We start from the raw sequence: 20971 nt of genomic DNA on the forward strand, positions 1-20971 counted from the left end.
GCCATAACCTGTTCAAAGAGCAAAGCTAAATTCCTAAGTCCTTGAAATGGTTAGTATGATAATGCCATGATGCTATGATGTTATGATGTTATGCTGTTATGCAAGCACAGACATGTCACACAACAATCATTCCTAGGTTTTAAGGCTTGCATGAGTTCCATAGGTAAGTACCCTCCCCACTGAAGTTTGGTGGGTTCAACCTGTCCTAGAATAGTAACCGGGTTCTAGAAGGATCTCAAATCATCGACCTTTCTTTAAGTCCACTTCAGTGCAACACCAAGTGGTTGACCGGAGCTTCCCTAAAGTCCAATCTCAAAGAGTGTAGTATCGAGTATCAACCAACCTCAGTCGGAACCGAAGCCAGTTATCTCACTACTTTCTAATGGCTAGGATGAGTCAATTAGGGTTCTAAAGGTCTGGTTAATGCTCTGATGACACCACGCGGAAGCCAAATTTTTCCTCAAGTAACATGAGGAACATCAGGACAACCAAAGTGTCACATTAACCGTAGCCATCATTTTGACCATTCCAGTATACGCCGGATAGTCGCGATGATCTATTGCTACTTACCTAAGGTACACTAGATCCGGGTGTAGGATCTTTCACTCAGACAATCCCTTAAAACGAAAGCACAAATTCAAACATAAATGATTTTGATTTTTTAAGGTGGACCTCTCTTTAATAGTCCCCAGCAGAGTCGCCAGTTCTGTCATACGGTGAACTGGACTTTTTGGGATTTGTAATCGCAATGTCGCGGTTAGCAAGAGTCGCCACCGACTTTTCTTTTATCCCTTAAGGAAAGGTGGAAAAGAACAGGAAAGACCTTAATTTTAAATTCTTAGGTTCGGGAGGTACTTTATACAAAGGGAAGGTATTAGCACCCTTTGTATCCATGGTTATCCATGGGCTCTTAATTGCTCAATCATTTATGTTTTCTTTGTTTGAAAAAGGTGGTTGAGAAATGTATGAAAAATGTTTTGAAAATGAGAATTTAACTTTGTAATGATTCTTGCACGAATGTATACAAAGTGGTTATCTCGTTTAATTTAGAAAATAGTTTAGAAAAATATAACTCGGCAATGATCCTAGTACGGATGTATGCTAAGTGGTGATTTTCCAAAAGAAGACGTTTGAAAGGTGTGAGGTGCGGAAAGTATATTTTTTAGGTTATGAATGAGCAATTAAAGTTATACCTGTCCGAGGTCTTTCCGGGCATTTCCTATCCTTATGAGGGTAAAACTGTCCTTACTATTGAGAAGTAAGTAGTTTTATCCTGGGGATGTAGAAGGGTCATCGTAGGGTCATCGATTGGTCATTGAAGGCAACAGTTGTGAGGATACCTTAGCATTCGAAGGGACTATCATCATTTAACCGTAGGCTACACCGAAGGGTCATCGAGGGACAAAATGGTATTTTCGAAGGCAACATCCGAGGGACTATGATGATTTTACCGAAGGGTCTTTGCTAAGGATATCCCCATATTCGCGGGACATGACCGTAATATTGTAATCGTGGGGTAATAAAGAGAGGTCCGATGTCATTTATTTAACGTCCATGTTTTAGGTTCATTAGGTAATTATGGTGATACCGCATTAAATCGATGCATTAAAATCAACATTACATTAAAAATTAATATAGTAAAATTAATTAGGCAATCAATATGAATCTTCACATTAAAGTGAAATAATTTAGGATCCCCCTCCATGAAGGCTTCCCATGCATAAAGCGGAGTATTAGCCGGCTATTTCTTCGGAAGTATGCTAGCCTTTACACCATGAACACACGGATTAAAGCATAAAATACAATTGGAAATTGCATCATAAGATAAATATAACAGCCAAGAATTTAGGCCAAATAATGCAGAATCATCATTAGGTAAACATGAAATAGGCAGCAAAAAGCAAAGCAGCCCTTGGCCCGGTCGCCTCTGCTTCGCCTAGCGAAGGCTCAGCGAAGGCTCGCTGCGGGCTCGCCTAGCGATGAGCTAGCGAGCGGCCACGGGTTTGAAATTTGAGAACATTATGACCTCAACCTGCAGCATGGCTTATGGCATCCAACATACAATTATATGGTTCGGTTTCACAATAGGCAAACACATTTAAATTCTCATGCAAGACTTCAAAATGTTTATGAATTCAATTATAATCCACAAAGTAAGAACATGAAGTGGTACCATATGCCAAGTGAAAATACAAAACGATATCACATGCAAATTAAGATACTAAAGTGATACCACATGCAAAATAAGGATACCAAATGATAATCATATGCCAATTAAGAAGCTAAAGCGATAATAGTGAGGCTAACCTGTTTGCAAATCAAGTTGTAACCTTGAATTGGCGAGCCGGATTGAGTTGGACGGCGGTAGCTTCAGAGTGAGTAAGCGGCCTTCAGGGTTTCCGCCTTCTGAATTCTTTGGATCAGCAGGGTTTCTGTGTTTTCGTCCTCTGGATGCGTGTTTCCGCCCGTCTTCGTCCGTCTGTGAGTGTTTTTTTCGTGGCAGAGGAGCAGGTATTTATAGTAGAGGTGGTGGTGACCTAATGGGCTTAAAATGAGGTCCAAAATTTCAGATTTTCGCAAGCTTCGCTAGGCGAAGGAATTGCTCGCCTAGCGAGCAAACTAGGCCTGGGCTTTTTTGCTGGATCTGGTGCTTCGCTGGGCGAGTGGCATGATGAAATGCTCGCTAGGCGAAGGAGCTGCTCGCCTAGCGAGCAAGCTGTTTTGGGCCGCCTGTGGGTTGGGCCTGTTATGAGTGGGCTTTTGTCCATTTGATATCAGTGCCTTGCAGAACAAGTCAGAGGGTCTTGAGAAATGCTTTGTAATACCAACGGGCAAATTTTGGGGTATGACAAGTGCACACCAAGTGTTTGATAAAATTAACCTCACACAAGTCTATCAGTATTTTACTTGTTCTTTTATTGTGTTAACTCATCATTAGTGGTAACTATATTAAGGATTGGGGTAATTAAGAGATTGATTAAGATTGTGGTTGATTAGCTCTATCTTAGTTATTCCATTTGGTTTCACGCATATCCGATCTTTCCATTAACGGATCGTTTAGACGATTGTAGTCTAGGGAGCTTTCGCAACCTTTGAAAACAAATTTTAAAAATCGCTAAATTTTAAATGTTGATCTATTCAACCCTGTAACGGTAAATTCATGACCATCAAGCTATGGATAAGCTAGACGTCGATTAAACCAGAGTCGCCACCGCGTTTTTATTGTCCAAAAAATTTCAAATAGACTGTCAACCACGAAATTCCCACAATAAATCACATCAATCTAACTCTACGAAATCCTATTGCGCAATAGGCATTTTTCTATAATACAACCTCAAATAATAGTCTCTTGAGAGTATCCTATATAAAGAATAAATCCGACTAATTTTTCTGAGAGAATTCACAAAATACTCAGAATATTGGACGAGCAAAATGGAAAAGAAGATGGGACTTCAATAACTCAAGAATGCAGAGTAAATAATGTGGAATGAAATATTTGAAAGCTTTTGGTGTTGTTTGTGAAGTGCTTGGTGGTTTATATTTATAATGAAGATCTTAGATATAATTCACAAGTTAACGTTATGGATTATTTGTCTGTTATTGAGGTGTATGATAGAAAAACGGGCGCTTGTCTTGGTCGTGCTGTTGTGGTTTTAGTGTTATTGTCAGCGAATTTCTTCGATTGTGTTTTCCTTCTGGTTGCACTTCCTGTTTACATTATGTCTCCAGCCTGATGTTTTATGTGAGGTCGTTCGATGGATCACTTTTGATTGAAGGGTGTTTTGTAAGAGTCTATATTAGGTGTTAGTTATATATATAAATTTCAACGGTATAAACTATTTTTTTTTTGTTTTATATTATTACTACTAAAGTAAATTAGTTAATGTAAAATTGAAAAAAAGTAGTTTAACACTATTTTGGACTTTTTTATTATTTATTATTTATCATGTGTAAACCCTCCATCGTTTGTCGTCAAGGTGAAGATTAGAGTATTAGATTTCTCCTAAAAGGTATTTTCACTCTCACTGGTTTTTATTCTCATTTTTCATCCATTTATAATCTAAATTATATTATTAGGTGTTAGTTATATATTAAAAAATTTCAACGGTAAAAAATTTCACGATGACCATCTTTAACCTAGTAGTATTTTTCGTTCCACTACGTAATATCAAATATTGGGAGAAGACTTCTAACACACCTCAATAATAATAATAAAAGTGTAGGGCAACTAAGTTTTAACCCAAGAAAGAAAAAGAAAACAAAAAACTTCCTCATTAAAAACCTGATTAAAAACACCTTATAGAAGAAGCAAATAAAAACACCTTAAAAACACCTTAGGAACCATTGTGTATGAAATTACAAACCTTGGCAAACAAGCTGACTCATACATAATCAAGAAGATGCAAATCATCAACAATCATTATCGTTCCATTTATCACTCCAAAATTATATATATCTATCATCTCTTATTGTTCAAAAGCAACCATTTTAAATTTCATTAAGAGATCATTTCAAACAATACAAAAAGGAAGAAATGTACCCTTAGACTTATTTGTCTTTAATAAAAGTACTATTATTGTTTTTTATACTTTTTTTTCTTTTTTCTTATGAGTAAGTTATTTTAGGAAAGAGGAAGTAATATGTATAAAGAGTCAAAGTCTTTTTATATTGTATAAGTAACCAAATAATTCCTTGACTATCAGCATTTGTGTCCCTTTTCAACACCGTAAATATTTTAAAATTACGGAAAATTCTCAAAGTATTACTTTGAAAAGTATTGAAAAGGAAATTATTAAAATTATAAGAAAACACTTTGATATTTCAATAAAAAAATCTAAGCTACTAGATTTAGAAGGAAAAAGATAGCCAAGTAATATTTAAGCTAACATTTTTGTTGTCGAAAGAAGACATTGTCAAATTATTAGTATAAAATAAACTATCCTGATTAAGATTGATAACGATATTAGGGTGCATTTACTGTATAAATTCAATGTATGTTTCTTTTTGTGGTATGCATGAGGTTTGCGTGATGTCTCTGCAGGACTTACGTTCTTTCTCAAGACTCCACATTGCTTTCTTGTTGAAATTGATATTGCGAGTAACTTGTCATGGTCTCAAGTTTATAAAAAAAAATGTTTAAAGAGTTGATATATTTTGAAAAAAGAAATTACATGAATTTTTTTAATACAATTTTTTTTGTTTGTTTAAAATCAGTGAAGTAATACTTTAATCAACTTTAGATAAATCATAGATTTAATCATTAAGTTAGTCTTCTCTCTTTAATTTAATTTCTTAGTTATAAAAATGTTGTTATAATCTTGGCTATTACGATTACATCAAGGTAAATATACTGTTTGGACATTGGATCGGGTTGGGCGGGTTCGGATTCAAAAATATCATCCAATCCGAACTGTGGATAAACTTGAGTGGTTCATTTCCGTCTAATTTTTAAAATCCAAAAGTATTTTTTAAAAAATTTACATTTTTACCTAATATAAACTCCTGATTAATTATTGTATCGAATCAACCTTACTTTCATTAAAACCAAAACTAAAATCAACTCAATAACACCTCAGCATTTTTAGAATTTGATCTTACTTCCATCAAAACTAATCAAATCAATATCTAAAATCATCCCTACATAATAATTACACAAAGAAACTAATCAAATCAATATGTAAAATCATCCCTACATAATAATTACACAAAGATAAAGGAAGTTTCACTCCATAACACAACACCAAAAACAACTTATTACAAAGTAAGGTCAAATAAATTTAACTCAAATACATTTAAACACTACAACGGTTAAACTCACCCAACTGTTAAACACTCAAAACATACAAATAAACTTAAACACTCACCAAACTGGTAAACTCACATTCCAACACATCTAACTTCAATCACTACAACTTAAATAGTAATAATATTATAATTATTCCACATTTAACTCCAATTAACTTTCCTTCCCCATAAAGAGGTATATTATTGTGCACATTAGGAATGTTCACACCAATACCAGCAGCAAGCAGCAAGAATAACCAGCAACCAAAACATATTAGCAAACAAAATATTTATGGATATAAATTATCATTTCAATGAAGAAAGAAAATCAAAACTGAAATAAACTCCATTGAAACTGTGTACATACACAACTAAAAGAAAAAAAAACACTAGTTTGTATCACTGCACATCCTTATAATAAATCATCTTAATTTATTATTATTCCATATCATTTTACTAATCTTAAATTATTATACAACATGCATACTCAACACATATTACTGTGTGTTTAGTATTAGGAGTCCCATATGAGATAATATATGATCTGAGCATGTCCTTATAAGTGGGGAAAATCTTCATCTTACAAGTCGGCTTTATAAGGTTGAGTTAGGCCAATCACATTTTTTAACATGGTATCATAGCATCGTTTAAGATCCATTAGGTCATCCATCATTCAGTTCCATTCTCCAGACCGAAATCTTAGGCGTGTGAGGGGGTGTTAAGAGTCGCACATCGAACAATATATGACATGAACATGTGTTTATAAATGGGGACAATCCTCACTTTACAAACCAGTTTTGTAGGGTTGAGTTAGACTCAACCACACATTCTTAAGGTGGCATCAGAGTCTATCATTAAGATGACACTGATTACCATTCTCAAGTGTATCTACTCCTAAGTCCTTAGTGAGTAAACCTTTAAACATTCAAACTAACTCATATGTGTGTAGTGAATTATAGATGAATTTAATCATTCAATTATCAAGAACATATATTTTAGTCTATCAAAACATATAGGTTTATAAATGGTATCTATAGTCCTAAGTGATATCTAAGATATAATATTTCCATCAAGTTTTATTGTTGACAGTCCTGCGTAACAGATAACCGTAAATTATCCTCAATTTATCCGAGAGAGAAATCATTAAACTCATAAAATAAATAAATCTATTAGAAAATAAATGATAATTCAATACAAAATTCAAATCAGAATTATCAACAGAATCAATCCCAGGTACTCATCCCTAGCACTAAGGTAGCTACTCATATTAATAAAAAGAAACATTACAAATAATCAAGATGAAGATGTCTTCAATGGTGAAAATCCTTGAAGATTATGCTCCACCTTGCTTACACTGTGTTCTTCAACTCCTACACCGTCTTTTGTCGTCAAAAATAAAATCCAAACCTCAAAAAATTACTTTCTGACTTTAAATACGTCAAACTTTTTTTTTGTGATTTTGGGTCACCATACGCGTATGGAGGGTGCCATACGCGTATGGGGGCATATGTGGCATATCATAGGCATATGGGAGCAGACCATACGCATATGGGGAGAGATACCCTATTTTCATATCTGATACGCATATGGGACAGCTGATACGCGTATAAGAATTTTGAATTAGACTTTGGTGTCTTCATGAAAGTTACAATCCTTGATGTTAGCTTTCATTTTCTGTCAGCCCTACGTCATTCCGAGTTACGACACTCTAGATATGATCAAAATATGATATATTTGTCATGATGTGCAACATGCTGAAAAATTGACTTTGCGAATCCTTCTGAAAAATCGTCGCGTTCCTTTTTTGACCATTTTTTTTACTTCCTCCAGTCTACAAAACATGTTAACCTTCCCAAGAAGATCAAAAATATTGGGAATACTTAAAACATGGACAAATACGAAATTAAAGAAACTGACATATAAATCACTCAAACTATATGGAAATGCAAATAACTCGCATACTTTTACTTGTTAAAATAATAATAATTATAGCAGAAATGGTGAATGATTAGTCAACAACGATCAATCCAAATTATACAAACATGATTCCAATATTTAATTTCTCTTTTATTTGATTCATTATGTGTTTTAATCGAGTTAATACACAAATTACAAAAAAAAAACCAATTATCTGATACATGGTTTCGTAAGTGGCTCTGATACCACGGAAAACAAAAATTTCTCTTAAGTCGATGTTTATGAATAATCATTATGATTAATAGAAACAACTATCTCTCTTGGCGATTAAACCCTTTGATGTAGAATCTAATGAATGATCACAAGCGACGAACGATGATCAACTTTTTTACTCAGTCCACACGAACATAGTGCCTTAAATCTTAGTGCTAGCCGCTTTAAATGAAGACTTTGAGAGAGAGAGAGAGAGAGAGAGAGAGAGAGAGAGATTACAACGAGGTTTCACAAACCTAATTTCATCAAGTGTAAAAGCTTCTACACAAGAGTTTTATTTATAGAATCATTTGTGTGTGCAATAAGCTGAAAAATCGCAACTTAAGTGTACTATATATAATAATAATAATAATAATAATAATAATAATAATATATTATTATTATTATTATTATTATTATTATAACTTTTATCATAATAAACAAACTTTTATTTTTATTTTTATTATTATTATTATTATTATTATTATTAATTATTATTATTATTATTTTAATAATAATAATAATAACTATTATTATTACGCTATACGATGATACATATTTCATTTAAGTACAATGTATCTCGCGGTGTTCCACCATTCTCTCAAATACATCTTATTTTATGGTGTTTTTTATTTATTTTATCTCTCTTCATTATATGATTTTGTAGGTTCTCGTGACGTTGATAATTATAATAAATCATATATTTAATATATTGTATAATAATAATATATTATTATAATAACTTTTATTATAATAAACAGATTATTATTATTATTATTATTATTATTATTATTATTATTATATTTAATAACAATTATTATTTTAATAATAATAACTATTATTATTATTATTATTATTATTATTATTATTATTATTATGTTATACAGTGTTACATATTCCACTTAAGTACAGTGTACTTTACAGTGTTTCATAATTCTCTCAACTACATCATATTTTATGGTATTTTTTATTTTATTTTATTCTCATCAATCTGTCCTTATGCGTGTGACCTTGTAAATTCTCGTGACGTTGACAATTATATTAAATCATATATTTAATATATAGAATAAACAGTAAGTGGTATCTAGCAACACATCACTGTTATCCGAGTCACATAAGTGTCATGTGATCTGACAAAACCTTTCGGTGATAATGTTTGTGTGTATAATTATCCTTTTACCCTTGTGTCTATATTGAACACAAGAAATATACTGTGTCATCCTTGTCTAGTTCAATATTGGGTTCTTAGACATTTATATTGTTATGCACGATAGGTAAATTCCATCTAGGTCACTCATGTCCCTCGTTATGCTTTGTGTAGTATCCATCAACTGTCTTTATGACCATCTAGTTACAAACAACATTTGATCAATAATAATGTACTCGACTCAATATTTAGGATTCATAGTGGTTTCAGATAGAAGGATGGTATACACCATTATCACTATGACAATAACTTATTACACTTTGCATAATACTATATGTAGTATTCTCATAGCGGGTCAATCTTGTATAAATATTACTCATAATATTCATACTTATGTGAAGACTTGATAACTTGTTATCCATGATTCATGAGAAGTGATCATCAGTCTATTCACATAATAGTTTCAATGCTTTAATGTTATCCCACTTCACAATAAAGGTCGACTACTAAGACTTTAAGAATAATGTTCTTATGTTTAATGTGATCTCATAATTAAGTCACACTTAACATTTCATTAAACAAACTAGTTATTCTATGGGCTTTATTATTTTGGAAAAACAAACATAAAGAAATGTCTTTTTAATTATTAATAAATAATTTGATACAAGTACCAAGCTCTAATAAAACTATTACCCTTTAGGACTTACACCAATAAGGATCCCACTTAAGGATCTAATAATTGATCGCCTTTTGAGCGGAAAGAATCTCACTTAAGGATCCAACAATAGATTGTGTCTTGGGCGACAAGGATCCAACGATTGATCGCCTCATGGGCGGAAAGTATCCCACTTAAGGATCCAGCGATTTATCGCCTCATTGAGCAATTTTATCTTGCACTCTTAAGTTTCCTGTAGAGATCTGTATAGTCAAACATATAGACTTACATAATGAAAAGTGAAATGCCTCATTAAAAACCCTCATCTCTTGTAAGAGCGTAAAAAGGGAAAATAGTGAACCCCATAAAGTAACATATTTTTTACAAGTGGATGAGATATAATACTCGCCCATAAAAATAAAACAATCAAACAATATTAAAGAAACAAAATGGCAGCTATGCTGACGTCTTCAGGGGGTATATCTCCTGAATTTTCAGCCTTCAGTCTCCTCAGAGGTCGGGGAGGAGGTTCCCTTGCATTTTTGGAATTCCTCTGGTGGCTTTATTCCTGAGCTTACCTTTCTAGCCTTCCCGCCTTTAGTGTGGATCCTCTTTAACCTAAGGCTTTATGCCTAATTTTTTTTGGAAATCTCCTGATCTCCTTGGACTACCCCTACTCGTCCATTAGGAAACGAGTACTTCATGCATAAATATAGAGTACACAAGGAGGCGCCTAACCGATTAAAGGTTGGTCGCCCTATAATCATATTATATGAAATGGGGAATCGATAACAAGATACCTAACCTTTATTCCCTTAGCTTGATCTTTTTCTCCAAAGGTAATACTCAAAGTGATATATCCCCTTAACCGTACATGTTCTCCTGAGAATCCAATCAGTGATCCTCTAAAGGGCTTTAGGTCTTTTGGGTGGATGTGAAGTCTTTTAAACGCCTCCCAGTATAATTTGTCTGCAGAGCTCCCTTGGTCGATGAGAAATCTTTTAATCTCCTAGTTTTCGCATTTGAATACAATGACCATAGGTGGATGCCAGGTGCATATTTCTCAGAGAAGACGATTGTGGCTCCTGGTGTTTGGTGCTCACCTTCAATATTTACCTCATGGACATTTTATACACTTAAGATCTGACGAGTGTACCTTTTTCTGGCGAAGCTAGTTTCCCCGCCTCCGACGAACCTTCCTGCTATATTGTTGAGCGTGTGACGCATGGATTTGGTGCCCTCACCCTAATTTGATTCTTTGGCTTTGTTGGATCTGGGGCTCCCAACATTGTCTCTTCCATGCGAGCTAGATTTTCCTGACGAACGAGAGGATTCGCCCTTAACATATTTCATGAGGTGTATTAGTCTTTCAATTTCCTTCTTGACCTGATAGTAGTCATCGATGTGATGTCCTTTACCATGTGGGACTTGCACCATCTTCTTGGTTCATAACCCATAACATTCTCCTTAGGGGAAAGCGGCGTAGGGATATTATGCATGTGGGGTACCTCATGTCAGATTTGCTCATGGTGAGTGTTCAAAGGTGTGAAATTATGTATTGCCTTACCTACCCTTTTGAATGTTGACTTGTCCTTTACGAGCGAGGTATAGTTGTTCTTCCTCTGTTGGTGTGAGTTATCGGTGTTGGGAACAATCTTTTTGACATCGTGTTCCTTCTTTTCAGTGTTTCTTTCCTCGCCCTTTATGTAGCACTCATCTATAATGACCACTTCTGCCAACGATAACGTTGGCTTCTGGGCGAGGGACTCATCCCGCCTTAAGTCTATTTTGGAACACCACTACAAACATTTCCTGGTTTGGAGGGACGACCCAGATGGTGGCTTCATTGAAGCGTGCGAGATAGCCCCTCAGCGACTCCGATGGACCCTGGCATATATTAAACAGATTGGTAATGGACATCTTCCAATGGCGGATGACGGCGAACTGGTGTACCAGTTTCTTTACCAGTTCCTGAAAGTTGTGAATAGAAGCACAAGGTAAACCCATATACCACCTAAGGGCGACGTCCCTAAAAGTGCCAAAAAACAACTTGCATTTCAGGGAGTCAGATGCTCATATGATGATCATCTGTGTATTGATGGAGGCAACATGTTCAGAAGGATCGATGCATCCATCAAACATGGCCAATGATGGGGTTTAAAACCCTATGTGTCCCCTTACCTTCCCTTTTGAATGTTGACTTTTACTTTACGAGTGAGGTATAGTTTTTCTTCCTCTGTTGGTGTGAGCTATCGGTGTTATGAACAAGCTCTTTTACACCGCGTACCTTATTTTCAGTGTTCCTTTCCTCGCCCTTTATGTAACACTCATCTATAGTGACCACTTCTGCCAACGACAATGTTGGCTTCTGTGCGAGGGACTCGGTGAAGTGTCCCGCCTTAAGTCCATTTTGGAACACCACCACAAACATTTTTTGGTTTGGAGGGACGATCCTGATGGTGGCTTCTTTGAAGAGGGCGATATAGTCCCTCAGCGACTCCAATGGATTCTGGCGTATATTAAACAAAGTGGTAGTTGACATCTTCTTGTGGCGGATGACGGAGAACTGGTGTACTAGTTTCGTTACCAGTTCGTCAAAGTTGTTGATAGAAGCACGGGGTAAACCCATATACCGTCTAAGGACGGTGTCCCTAAAAGTGCCAAAAAATAGCTTGCATTTCAGGGAGTCAGGTGCTCATATGATGGTCATCTGTGTATTAATTGAGGCAACGTGTTCGTAAGGATCATTGCACCCATCAAACATGGCCAATGAGGGGGTTTAAAACCCTTTGGGACAAGCACCCCTCATATCTCGTCTAAGGGGGGCTTAGGGTCCAACAACTCCATCTCCTCATGGGGGTTGGAGTCATATTAGTGTTGTCTAATGTTGTGGATATCGTCTTCCTACATATGTTTATGGCAGAGTAATTCGTTCATGGCGGCATGCATCTTCGTTAGGACGTCAGCATCACTGCTACCTCTGATACCTTTCGGCATAGAGGACAAACCTCTCTTATTAACCATAACTAAAGGTGATTAAATTTAGGAGTGAATGGTAACAACGGGAAGGGTGATGGTGATGAAAGAGGGTGTTGTTAACAACAGTGAACATATAAAATTATAGAGAAGGAAAAAGACTTTTGACTTAGGGTTTAAATAGAATGAGCAAAATATCTAGAGAATAAGGTTTACACTAGGGTATAAATACTATATGCTAGGAAATACCAAACTACCCTTACAAAGATATAATAAAATAATAATAATAATAATAATAATAATAATAATAATAATAATAATAATAATAATAATAACAACAATAATAATAATAATAATAATAATAATATCTAACATTTCCCATCAAACTCAAGATGCATTAGTAGGAAGCACTGGGAGTTTTTCAATCAAAAAATGAAAACATTTAATGGAATACGTCTTTGTAAACAAATCATCAATCTGTAAAAAGGATGAGACAAACAATGGAGTAATTGTTCCTTGCTGAAGATGATGACGAGTGAAGTGACAATCAATCTCAATATGTTTGATATGTTCATGAAAGACCTAGTTATGGATAATTTGAGTGGCAATCTTGTTATCACAATACATGAGAGTCGATTCAGAAAGAATGACACCCATATCAGAAAGTAACCAACACAACCAGACTATTTTAGTAGCGGTGGATGCCACAACATGATACTCGGCTTCCGTAGATGAACGAGAGACAATATCTTGTTTCTTACTCTTCAAAGAAATAAGACAGTGTTCAAGAAAGATACAAAACGTTGTAGTAGACTTACAATTTGTGGGGTCTCCAACCCAATCAATATCAGAATAAACACGTAGTTCCAATGAGGGCGATGAGGGAAAAAGAAGGCTCTGAAACTGGGTTCCTCGAAGATAATGACATATGAGAAGAACAACTGCCTAATGCATTGTAGTATGAGAGACAACAAACTGACTAACAACAAGAATAACATAAGCAATATCCAGTTTAGTAATCGTAAGGTACACCAGGATGCCAACCAAAGTACGATATAATGTGGGATCTGGAAAAGGAACACCATCATATGAAACATATTTCACGTTTAACTCAAGAGGATTATCTGCTACTTTATTATTAGAGAGACGAGTCTCTTTAAGAATATTGGCAATATACTTGGACTGAGAGAGAAGATACCCTCTAGGAGAGTAGACAACTTCAATGTCTAAGAAGTAACGAAGAGTGCCTAAGTCCTTCATCTCAAACTGTTTGACTAATTGTAATTTCAAATCATTAATTTCATCCATATCATCACTTGTAATAATCATATCATCAATATATAATGAGAGTAAAATACAACCATGATAAGTGGTCTTGACAAACAAATCAGAACCATGACCACTAGAACGAAAGCCAATAGATGTAATCATAGTGGTAAACTTCTCAAACCAAACTCATGGAGCTTGTTTCAGACCATATAGTCCTTTCTTCAACTGACACACTTCCCCTTGATGATGAAAAACACCTTGTGGGGGTACCATATAAATTTCTTCTTGAAGATCACCATTTAGAAATGTATTTTTAACATCTATTTGGGAAATATTCCATTGACGAACATATGCAACTTCAATAAGGGTGTGAATAGTAGTCATCTTAGCAACATGAACAAAAGTTTCTTCATAATCCGTACCATATTATTGAGAGAATTCCTTAGCAACAAGGCGTGCTTTGTAGCGCTCAAGTGACCCATCCGACTTAGTTTTAATCTTGTATGTCTAACGAGATCCAATAACACATTTTCCAAGAGGAAGAGGTACTAATTCCTAAGTATCTGTTTTATGCAAAACATAAAGATCTTTTGTCATAGCCTGCTGCCAAAGGGGGTCAAGAATAGCCTATTTGTAGGAAGAAGGATAAAGGTTAGAAAAGAAGCAAAAGAAGTAGAGTAAGTGGAATAGACAAAATTAGACAATTTAGTATACTTATGGTGACGGGAGGGATAACGAGGACGTGGAGGATCAACAATCGCAGGAGTTTCTTGGATATTCGTGGGGGCAAGTGGGATGTCAGTATCTGGAGTAGCAGTAGTATCAGTCCTGCAATTCTCAAAATTACAATCACTTGAAATATTATCATTATGACCAAAAGGATCAACATGGATGAGTTTTGAACTGCTAGTAATATGAGAATCTGAAGAAAGAGAGTAAAAAGGAATGTGTTCAAGGTAAACAACATGACGAGAAACATACAATTTCTTTGTACTAGGATCATAACAACGATAACTCTTTTGACCATCGTCATAACCAAGAAAAACACATATAGCAGAACGAGAAGACAACTTACTACGTTCTACATGTGGGAGAAGAACAAAACAAATAGAAAAAAAACCCTTTCAAAGAGGAATAATCAAGAATAGAGTTGTACAATTTTTTAAAGAGAGACAACCCTGATGTGTCTGACGAATAACATGAACATCAGTAAGAACTGCTTCACCCCAAAATTCACTAGGAACCGAACCAGACAACAAAAGGGAATGAACAATCTCAATAATGTGATAGTGTTTCCTTTCAACAACTTCATTCTAAATAATGAGTATCAGTATAAGATATTTGATGAATTGTACCATGAAAAACAAGCACTTCAGAGAATTTATTAGACGTATATTCACCACCTAAATTATAATAGAAACACTTTATAACAATTAAGTTGAATTTTAACCATAGCACGAAAGATATAATACATATCAAAATAATAAACGAAACAATAACGAATATAATCATCTAAAGAAAATATCTAAATCACTCTTAAGAAACTCTAATGTACCTCATACATCACATTGAACTAAGTAAAACGGTGCATATAGAATGTTAAAAAACAGTGTTGGCCGATGATGAGGATGTGGTCGTGTTTATCGGTGTTTCTGTTATTCTTGTTCTATCCGGCGGCGGCAACACCTTCTTCACAACTACATCGCTTCTCTGAATCTGCAAGTAGAATTGGAAACAACAACAATTATCTGACCAAGGAAGAGCTCTGGTTTTCTCAGACCCTCGACCACTACTCTCCCTATGTACTCTTTTCATCTCTTCTCAATAAACAATCAATTTCATTTCTCCAATTTTCCTTATCAAATCCCGTCTGCAGGATCATCGCAAATTTCAGCAGCGTTACTATCAGTTCCTTGACTTTTTTAGGATTCCAGATGGACCTGTTTTTTTGGTCATATGTGGTGAATATTCTTGCGATGGGATAAAAAATGACTACATTAGTGTAACTTTTTGCTATTCTTGCTCCAATTTTCTATTATCATTCATACCCTTTTCGTCTTTCTTGTTGCTCAATGTATATTGTTAACATTTATAGGTTCTGGCAAACAAGTTTGGAGCAGCTGTGGTTTCTCTTGAGCATCGCTATTACGGCAAGAGTTCGCCATTTAGAACTCTGGCAACAGAAAATTTGAGATATCTTTCATCCAAGCAAGCACTTTTTGATTTGGCTGTTTTTCGACAGAGTTATCAGGTAAGTTACATTCCTGGTTCATGATAACATGGCAGAAATAGATGCAATGAAAGGAAACTTGTCATAAGATGTTGTTAGTTGTCATAACTGGCAGTATATTCTTGTAGGAATCATTAAATGCGAGGCTTAATAGAACAAAAACCGATAATCCATGGTTTGTTTTCGGCGTCTCGTATCCTGGAGCACTCAGTGCATGGTTCCGTCTTAAGTTTCCCCATTTAACATGTGGAAGTATTGCAAGTTCTGCAGTTGTTCTTGCTGTTTACAACTTCCCAGAATTTGATCAGCAGGTGAAGATAGCGATTTATTCTTCTCGGCCATCATTTTTGTGTCCTTGATGTTGTGCATTTTCCGAATTTCCCTATTTTTATAGTGTCGAAGTTTAGATTTCTCTCTTGAATATGCAGATTGGTGAGTCAGCAGGCGTTGAATGTAAGGCAGTGTTACAAGAAACCACTCGACTTATCGAACAAAAACTAGCAACTAATGGAAAGGCACTGAAGGCTTCTTTTAATGCAGCTAATGTATGATTGTTCCTTTCTGTTAAGCCAGAAACAAATCACACTCCCGAGTTCCAGCTACATTTTCTTCTATGATTCTCATGTTCGACCTTCTCCTGGTTTTGCAGCTTGAAAATGATGGAGACTTCTTGTATTTCATGGCTGATGCTGCTGTTACAGCGGTAATTGATATGACTGTGCTGTTTCTTTATTAATTCATTCTTCCAATATCATCCATTCAAACTTTATCATGTCTTTCTTCTTTTTGTCGATTTCTGTGAATGTTTCAGTTTCAATATGGAAATCCGGATATATTATGCAAGCCTCTTGTTGAAGCAAAGAAGCACGGAGATGATTTGGTGGTATGCTTTTCAAGTTAGCTACTTTTGCCAAAACATTTTGAAACCACTCAACCCTGAATAAACTTGCTTTTTTCGTTTTTTTTCTTCTCTGCTTTGCGTGCGTGAGAGTAATATTATTCTTTTGTCATACAATATAATCATGTAATTTTGTATCTTATCATATAGCTCTAAGTTGGTATATATATAACTCACTATGCAGGAAGCTTATGCCAAATTTATCAAAGATTTTTTCCTTAAATCTGAAGGTAGTACACAAAGTTATAACCAACAGAACTTGAAGAACACTGCTATCACTGAAAACAGTGCTGATAGACTATGGTGGTTTCAAGTTTGTACTGAAGTTGCATACTTTCAGGTGGCTCCTTCAAATGACAGTATACGCTCCCACAAAGTTGACACGAGGCAATATCCTAATTGGCATCATTCATATACTTCTTTCTTGACAACGTTCCTTTCCGCATCTTTTGTATAGCCGAGTTAACCTTTTGTTTTAATGTTTCTAGTTTTTGCACATTTTTTCCATGCAGATACCATTTGGACCTTTGCAAAAATGTCTTTGGAAAGGGCATATATCCTGATGTTGATGCAACTAATTTATACTATGGAGGCACAAAAATTGCTGGTTAGAAGCTTGTTGAGTTTTATGTTTCTTTTTGGTTTCTTCATTTTGATTTGTTGAGTCTCGCCTCAACTAGCGATATGACCTAAGTAGCACTTATTAGTTAGAAGGCATGATTCAACCCCACAAAACCAACTCGAAACTTTATGACTTTTGATTAAAAACTTTGACATGGCTTATTTTAAGGTCATATTTCTAGCCTATCGCGCAATAGCCCAATTTGGCTGGACACTGCTCATTTTACATTATTCTATGATTCTATTGTGAATATACTATTTATATTGTCATTTTGAAATTCAACTTCATTTCATGTATCCTAATTTAACATGCATGGACAGGTTCCAAAATAGTATTCACAAATGGTTCACAAGATCCTTGGCGTCGTGCATCTAAACAAATTTCATCACCCGATAGTGAGTTAGAATTTACTTTAACCAAGTTGGGCAATAATACTCTTTACTCGCATAACAATCACATTTACTGTTTTCTCGTAACATTTGCTGAGTACTGTTTTCTCATTACTGTGCTTTCAGTGCCTTCCTACACCATCACTTGTCATAATTGTGGCCATGGAACAGACATGCGAGGTTGCCCTCAAAGTCCCTTTAATATTGAAGGTTTGTCTGATTTAGCTCTCTAATAATTACTGTCATCGTCATATGTTTTAGGCAGACAATCTTGTACCTGCAACTTATAGGATTTAACTTTGTGCTGTTATCACTTTTCATCTGTGTGGTCACCGAGATTTCTTCACACACGCATCAACAAATAAATCTCATGTTATCTAAAAGAAGAAAATGTTTCAATAATAATAATAATGGGAGAACATTAAAGAAGAAACTAAGTGATTAACCTCAAGTAGCAAATAAGCTTCAACGAAAGTCAAATCGATAAGGAGTATCCAAGTTCGAACTCTGGCTGTAACAATCTTTTACTAGATTTTACTTACCTCTCGGATGAACTCTAAATTTAAGAGAGTCTCTTTCTCCTAAGAACCTGTTGGTTAAGGAGAAAAATATATAAAGGAATAAAGTAACAGAAATTGTGTGACCGATGTTTACATGGTTTTCATCCTATCCGCATACAACTGTGTTAGTTACTTGTGATATGTACTATATTATCAACCAACGTTATAAGTTGTGAAATCTCTTTTTAGGCAATGACAAGAACTGCACATCACCTGATGCTGTTCACAAAGTCAGGCAAAAGATCATAGAGCATATGGATTTATGGCTGTCTCAGTGCCAGGATATGAGCAGGAGTTGTATATGATTATATTGTATGTATGAGTTGTATGATCTATGACTAGAAACTACCCTGATTTCTAGTACAACTTACACTTAATTATATTGTTTTGTTGTGTAATCTGAACAAATGCAAGGCAAAACAGATTTGTACAAAATAATGCTATTTCATGTTTGAATAATCTTGTTTTAGTCAATGGTGAAAATCTATCAAGAAAATGTGTTTACCAGATTTATTTATTAAAATTGAACTAAGTATGTTGGATTGAGAACCAACTTAGCCAATTACTTACCGATGCAGCATTTAGAAATAGAAGAAGATTTGAGAGGGAAAAAGGTATGAAATTGATTGTGAAATGATAAGTGGTTATTACAAGTATAGGCAATGATTCTATATAGTGTCTAACAACCTTCTAATTAGGGATGGCAAAATGGATTTGGTATGCCGGACATGTCCGTTTTGCATGTACTTTTTGCAGGTCGGGTCAAGGTTTTAGGCTCATACCCTCTTATGCGTCCACTCCGCCCGTTCCATTTTTTGCTGGCGCTGCCTTTAATCTATTTATTTAGGGTTAAAATATGCAATGACCATCCACCTAATTTTTTTGTGGGGCGGGCCAAGCTTTTAGATCCTCATCCTCAACTATGTCTCCTCTGTTCTATTTTGTTTTTTTGCAGACATTTATAAGACAGATCTAAACGGGGCGGGGCATGTCCGTTCGTCACCCCGGCTTCTAACTTGTTTACTACAGTGCAAAGTAGATTACTGACCACAAACTTTTAAGCAAATCTGCTCTTGTATAGAACATCATTTCGTTATCAATTTTGTTTCAATGTGTTTACTCGACCACAAACTTTTAAGCAAATCTGCTCTTGTATAGAACATCATTTCGTTATCAATTTTGTTTCAATGTGTTTACTCTTTCCATGATAAATAGGATTTCTTATTAAATAGATGACTTATTTGTTGTCAATCCTCAATTTGACTACAATGTTACTGGTGATTTTCAAATCACTCATGAGATTTCTTTTTAAAACACCTAGAGATTAGTGATCTTTAAAACTTGAATACATAATCATTAAAACTTGAATAGATAATCATTTTGTTCCTTCTATCCACCTTATCACAACACCAGCATCTGAAAACCCTAATACATTTAGCTTGTTAGGCATCAAAGGTTTAGGAAACAAATTGTAATAACAGAAATATTATTCTTACACTATAGATGACACATACACCGTATAAATATACTGTTTTGTTTTTTCATTATGTTTAATAATTATTTTTTCCTTTTTTCTTTTTTCTTGATACAAACATACACATGCGCATGATGTATTTTGGATAGTGTAAAATTCGATGTCAGATTTGAGTGTCAACATAGCAAGCCTCTTGTAATAATGGATAATTCATTGATGTATATCAACAAGTCAATAAATTATGCGAACTTTGTAGGATCCACAAATTTATCAACTTCTATGATCATTGATCTTGCCTCGATCGGTATCATTGCAAATTTTGCATTCAAGTATCTCAAATTTCCTTGGTATCTCAATTGCATATTGATCGATGGAGTATTAGACCTTGATGGAGTATTAGACCTATGATGTTTCTAAAAATTTCATTCTCCAAAACTAAACAATATTGTAGATAAGGCCTTGAGCAAGGCAAAGATGGCCCTTAGTCTAGGGCCTCTAAATTAAGGGGTTTCATTATACGTAATAAGATAGTAAAGGTTGTGGGTGCGATCCTCTTGAATTCATTTTTTCTATGTTGCATCCATTTTTTTAATTATCGTTGCATAATTTTTTTTTACTATTATGATAAATGTTAATGATTAAACTATTTAAAGATGAATAGAAAATATAAAAATTGAATGGAATTGAAGACTTAATATTTTTTTCATTTTTTAGTTATTGATTCTTTATATTATGTAATTGTTAAATGTTCATTTATTATTTTTTATTTGTAATTTTATTTATTAATTGTTTAATGAT

General features: G+C 34.7%; 1 protein-coding gene across 2 annotated transcripts; it reads left to right on the top strand.

The window, feature by feature from the left end:
- Window positions 1–15463: 15463 nt before the first annotated feature.
- LOC127120170 (probable serine protease EDA2) lies at window positions 15464–19173 on the top strand. 2 transcript variants are annotated; one of them, XM_051050577.1, is made up of 12 exons: window positions 15464–15802; window positions 15877–16002; window positions 16096–16251; window positions 16359–16541; window positions 16659–16775; window positions 16880–16933; window positions 17042–17113; window positions 17313–17515; window positions 17641–17735; window positions 18071–18145; window positions 18266–18349; window positions 18889–19173. In XM_051050577.1, the coding sequence occupies exons 1-12, from the start codon at window positions 15620–15622 to the stop codon at window positions 19002–19004; spliced, it is 1464 nt and encodes a 487-aa protein (XP_050906534.1). In that variant the 5' UTR covers window positions 15464–15619; the 3' UTR covers window positions 19005–19173. The 2 variants fall into 2 exon arrangements, with proteins under 2 accessions (XP_050906534.1, XP_050906535.1); XM_051050578.1 differs by lacking the exon at window positions 15877–16002 and having other exon boundaries at window positions 15499–15802.
- Window positions 19174–20971: the final 1798 nt, after the last annotated feature.

Source organism: Lathyrus oleraceus, chromosome 2, assembly GCF_024323335.1.
Source record: "Lathyrus oleraceus cultivar Zhongwan6 chromosome 2, CAAS_Psat_ZW6_1.0, whole genome shotgun sequence".
Classification (NCBI taxonomy): domain Eukaryota; kingdom Viridiplantae; phylum Streptophyta; class Magnoliopsida; order Fabales; family Fabaceae; genus Lathyrus; species Lathyrus oleraceus.

Coding starts and splice junctions, on each gene's coding strand:
- LOC127120170 (XM_051050577.1), top strand. CDS start 15,620: ATGATGAGGATGTGGTCGTGTTTATCGGTGTTTCTGTTATTCTTGTTC. Junction 16,776..16,879: donor CTTCTTTTAATGCAGCTAAT/GTATGATTGTTC, acceptor CTGGTTTTGCAG/CTTGAAAATGATGGAGACTT. Junction 16,934..17,041: donor CTGATGCTGCTGTTACAGCG/GTAATTGATATG, acceptor TGAATGTTTCAG/TTTCAATATGGAAATCCGGA.